The sequence below is a fragment of the Geospiza fortis genome, unplaced genomic scaffold (assembly GCF_000277835.1).
Source record: "Geospiza fortis unplaced genomic scaffold, GeoFor_1.0 scaffold85, whole genome shotgun sequence".
In the NCBI taxonomy this organism is placed as follows: Eukaryota; Metazoa; Chordata; class Aves; order Passeriformes; family Thraupidae; genus Geospiza; species Geospiza fortis.
Window position 1 is genome coordinate 2,660,398 of NW_005054358.1, and position 5,115 is coordinate 2,665,512.

General features: G+C 53.9%; 1 protein-coding gene across 1 annotated transcript in view; it reads right to left on the reverse strand.

The window, feature by feature from the left end:
• WHRN (whirlin) overlaps window positions 1-5,115 on the reverse strand; it is a 57,688-nt gene that overhangs the window by 39,079 nt on the left and 13,494 nt on the right. Inside the window, exon 3 of the mRNA XM_014308136.2 lies at window positions 1,840-2,055. Within this exon, the coding sequence (XP_014163611.1) occupies window positions 1,840-2,055 (216 nt within the window). The remainder of the gene's footprint in view (window positions 1-1,839; window positions 2,056-5,115) is intronic.

Consider the following 5,115-nt stretch of genomic DNA (forward strand, 5'->3'; position numbering starts at 1 on the left):
TGGGCACCTGTGCCAGGGCCTGCCCACCCTGCCAGGGAACAATTCCCAATTCCCAATATCCCATCCAGCCCTGCCCTCTGGCAGTGGGAGCCATTCCCTGTGTCCTGTCCCTCCATCCCTTGTCCCCAGTCCCTCTCCAGCTCTCCTGGAGCCCCTGCAGGCCCTGCAAGGGGCTCTGAGCTCTCCCCAGAGCTTTCCTGTCTCCAGGCTGGACACGGATGTCAGTCCCTCAATGTCCAGCCAAACAACCTGTTGGGAAAAACCCAAACCTTAAAACCCCCTCGTGCTTTGGTGGCTGCTCCTGGCAGGACCTTCTCTGCCAGCCCAGACCGGGCAATGCCTCCCCTCCAGCCCAGCTTCTCCCTGTGCCAAACAGGAACAAAGCCACCCCATCCCATCCTTCAGGGCTCCTGGGGGCAAAGCTGCACCCAAGGGAGAAAACCAGGCTGTCCAAGAGGACACAGTCTCCAGCTACATCAGTGAAGGGATAGGTTGGATATTAGGAAAAGGTTTTCACCAAAATTATAATAAAGTACTGGAATGCTCTTCCCAGGGAGGTGGCAGAATCACCATCTCTGGATGTGTTTAAAAAAAGACTGGACATGGCACTTGGTGCTATGGTCTGGTTGAGGTGTTAGGGCACAGGTTGGATTTGATGATCTTAGAGGTCTCTTCCAACCTCATTATTCTGTGATTCTGTGATTCTGTGATACAGGAGAGCCAGCCCAGTGGAGAATGACACAGGTGACAATCCCAGGGGTGTGGTATTCACATGGCCTCTGAACAGAGAGAAGCTGTGAGACAAGCAGAGAAGAAGGAAAACACAACTCTTATCTCGCTTGCTGTGCCTGTGTTGTGCTAAAGCAGAATGCAATATGGAAATTGTTTACCCAGAGTGAGGATGTTTTGTTCCCTTGGCCTGTCAGGGCCAGGTGTGTGTGTGGGACTGTCACGGGACAGTCGGGGGAGAATCAGAGATGATGAGTGCAGGGTGAGCAGTGGTGAGTTCAGGGCAGATTCAGTTTAGCTACAATGTACATAGTACAGTATAATAAAGTAATTAATTAGCCTTCTGATATCCATGGAGTCAGATGCATCATTCTCTCTCCACTTTGTGGGAACCCAGCACATCCCTCTGGCTGTCCAGGACAGCCAAGACCCCTGCCAGGGGGCTCAGGGACCCTGGCACAGAGCCCAGAACACCTGTGGGTTTGATTATGACCCGTGGAGCAAATTACCAACCTTAGATGAAGATCAGCAAGCCACAACAGTTTAGGTAGAATGATAGTGAAGTTATCACGGGGTGGAAAAGTAGATTTTGGGGTTTTTGGTATGGGGGTTCAGGAGGCAAGATGGAGCGATCTGGGCATGTCCAGCCTTTCTCCTTCTTCTTCTTGGCCTCCATCTTCTGCTGTGATGGTGGCACTTTTGGATTGGTTTAGAGTAGAAGCTCACTGTCTAACATAGGTGATAGGTGTTGGGAAGTTACTGTAAATATTGTACACGTAGTTTTTAGTATAAAGACATAACACTGCCCTGGGGCAGGCAGAGTGCCTGGAACTGTCCTGCTGGATGGACCTCAGCAGGGCAGGAGAAAATATTTTATAGATAAGGAACAATAAACAACCTTGAGACCAAGAAATGAAGAGCCCTGATTCCTTCTTCAAGTGCTGGGCTGGGAAAAGAGACTTTGAACAATCTCCGGGTCACAGCATCCCAAAAATATCCTGAGACCCCTTCACTGGAGTCACCTTTGCTTTACAATACAGGGGGACAAAGAGGGCTGGCATCTGCATGGGAAGAGCCCCCCAGGGCTGTGTCTGACCCCCCTTTGCTCACCTTCTTCTCATCCCCCTCCTGCAGGAGCTGCAGGTGGCTCCTCTTCTCGCTGTCCCTGCGCAGGGAGCTGTTCTGGTGGTGGGGCAGCCCCGAGGGGGGGGACACGCTGCGGCCCTGCGGGTCCACCCAGGTGTAGATGTGGTTGGTGACATAACCCCCAGGGATGCGCCCCACCGAGTGCACAGACAGGTTCAGCTTCTTGCAGCCCTTCAGCACCTGCAAGGCAAGCCAAGGACAAGGGGTTAGTGTGTCACCAGGATACTTTCTGAAAAATCCCTTCCCCAGGGTGTTTCTCCTGAGAAGCCTCAGAAAAGAAATGTAAAGAATAATTATTTGATTGCTTGGAATGTGGTCTGGAGGTTGCTTACCAAAAGGGGCATCTTTGATTAGTTCCATGTGAATTGTTTTTAATGAATGACCAATGTGAATTGTTTTTAATTAATGACCAATCCCAGCCCAGCTGTGTCAAACCAAGGACAAGGGGTTAATATGTCACCGTGATATCTTCTAAAAAAATCTCTTCCCCAGGATTATTTCTCCTGAGAAGCCTCAGAAAAGAAATGCAAACAATAATTATTTCATTGCTTGGATTGTGGTCTGGAGGTTGCTTACCAACAGGTGCATCTATGGTTTCATGTGAATTGTTTTTACTTAATGACCAATTCCAGTCCAGCTGTGTTATTAACCCCTTCTCCAGGCCGTGTCAAGCCAAGGACAAGGGGTTAATGTGTCACCATGATATTTTCCGAAAAATCCCTTTCCCAGGATGGTTCTCTTGAGAAGCCTCAGAAAAGAAATGTAAACAATAATTATCTGATTGCTTGGAATATGGTCTTGGAAAGAAGGTTGCTTACCAACAGGTGCATCTTTGATTGGTTTCATGCGAATTGTTTTTAATTAATGACCAATCCCAGTCCCGCTGTGTCAGGCCAAGGATGAGGGCTTAGTGTGTCACCGTGATATTTTCTGAAAAATCCCTTCGCCAGGATGTTTCTCCTGCATAAAAAGCTGGGATTTTTCTGTTCTCTCCTGGCTGCAGCAGAGTGAAGGCAAATCTGCTGCTGAGAAAACACAGAGAAAGGCTTTCCCATCAGCCAGGAAAGAGCAGAGTGGAGCAGAGTGGGGAGGGCAGGTGGGCAGAGCCATGGCCAGGATGGGCTGAACCCGGGACTGAGCAGCTCTGGAGAGGAGTCAGAGCAGGACAGGGGGCAGTGCTGGAGCACAGCAGCACTCACCCTTGGTCCAAGTCCTCTCCAGCCCCCTCACTTCACCTTCCCCTAATGCAGGAGCCCCTTTAGGCACTGGAATGTGCCCCAAGGTCTCCCTGGAGCCCTCTCCCCTCCAGGCGGAACGTGGATCTCAGCTCTCAGTGACTGTGCTGGCAGCAGGCAAAAGCAGCGTGGGAAAAGGCTCAGCTCAGCCCCAGCTCTGCCCCCACAGCTCCAGCCTGGGAAAGCTCCTGGTGCCTGCAGGGAACATGCACAGCACCCCCAGAAATTCAGCCACTGAGTTACCAGCTGCCTGCCCCAGCACAAGCAGTCAATTAATGAGAGGAGTAATTACTCAATACATCCTCACACTGAAACCAGCACGCACAGAGATGACCTTGGGGGCCGGAGGAGGTGATTAGCTCCTCTGCCCCTCCACTGTGAGAAGCTGACACAGAAACTTCAATTAACACAGAGGAGTTCTCCCTGGGGACAGCTGTAAGTGCTCATCCCTCCAGAGGCCTCAGGGACAGCAGCACTGCAGATCTGCTCTCAGAAAGGAGGTGTTTGGGTTTTTTTCCCATGTATACATCATTTTGAGGAGCTGCCCTGCAAGGTCTGCTGTCCCCACTGAGCAGAGAAGCTGCTGAGCAAAGCTTGTGCCTGGGAAGGACTAAAAGCAGCAGCTCCTCAGGAAAGGGTAAATGCTCAGGAATAGTGGGCTGGCTGCATCCCAGCCTTGAGCTGGCAGCACTGCTGCTCCTCCCTGCCAGAGCACAGAGAATCCAGCTCAGAGCCCAGCTCAGCATCTCCATCCCACACAGCAAACCTGGCTGCAGACCTGTCACATGCTCCCAAGGTCACCATGTGCCCGGGGGCTGCCACAAGGACTGCAAAACCAGTAGGGACCCACAGAGCAGTCACCCTCCTGGCTGCTCCCCAGCTGCAGCCCCTGCAGCTCCCCAGGCCCTCAAACACATCCCTGCAGGGATCGCCTCCCTCCCTGGGCACTCAGAGCCCAGCTGGGCTGCTCCCCATGCTCCCTCCTGCCCAGCTCTCTCTGGGATGGTGGAGGAGGTTCTGAGCCCTCTGCCCACTCCAGGGACCCCTCTCCCATGGGCACCATGGCTGTGCCAGGCTTCAGGGCACAGAGCAGCTTCCTGAGCCAAAGCCAGGCTCAGGGTGGGCTGAACTCCACACAAATCAGTGAGCTGGGGGTGGCAGGGACCCTTCTCACCAACCCCAGAGCTACCAGGGCAAGGGATCCCTTTACACACTTCCTGAGGTCCCCGGAGGGGAGGACCTCAGTAAATGTACAAAGGACTCTGCAGAGTGTCCCCAGCCTGCTGCAGCACTGCCTTTCTGGCAGACACTGTCACCAGCAGTGTCCTGCTGGCTCTCCCAGCTCTGTTCACTCCCGTGCCCCCTCCTGGATGGAGCCCTGGCTCTGTGCAGCTGCTCCCCTCCCCTCGGGCTCTCTGCTGTCACCTTCATGCATAAAACATCTCCCTGAGCCCACATCCCTGCTCCTGGTGGCCCTGTCAAGGCATCTGCAGGAGGACATTAAAATCCCCGTGTAAATCTCTGGCCTCTCATCCCTGCTAATTTCCCTGTGCCTCCAGAGAGCAGCTCTGCTGCTGTGCCTGCCCTGCCAGGGGGGTGACATTTGGCTCAGGCTAAATGGCTCTGCCAGGCTCCAGCAGCCACCCCTGCCCTGTCCCTGGGGCAGCTGTGACACTCCAGGGTGCCCAGGGTGGAACCAGCCTGTGCCTGGTCCCTTCTCCTGTGCCTGGTGCTCCTCCTGTGCCCAGTCCTTTCTCCTGTTCCCAGTCCCTCCTCCTGTGCCCTGTCCCCTCTCCTGTGCCCAGTCCCTGCCCTCGTGCCCAGTCTCTCCTGTGTGGTGCAAACCCCGAGGTTTCCTGTGCTCCTTCTCCCCCCTGCCAGGATGGATTCTCTGGGGAAGGGAGGGAAGGGGATCCCTGTGCCATGTCCAGTCCTTCCTTAAACACCTCCAGGGATGGGCACTCCAAGGCTCCCTGGGCAGCCCCTGCCAGTGTTTAATCACCCT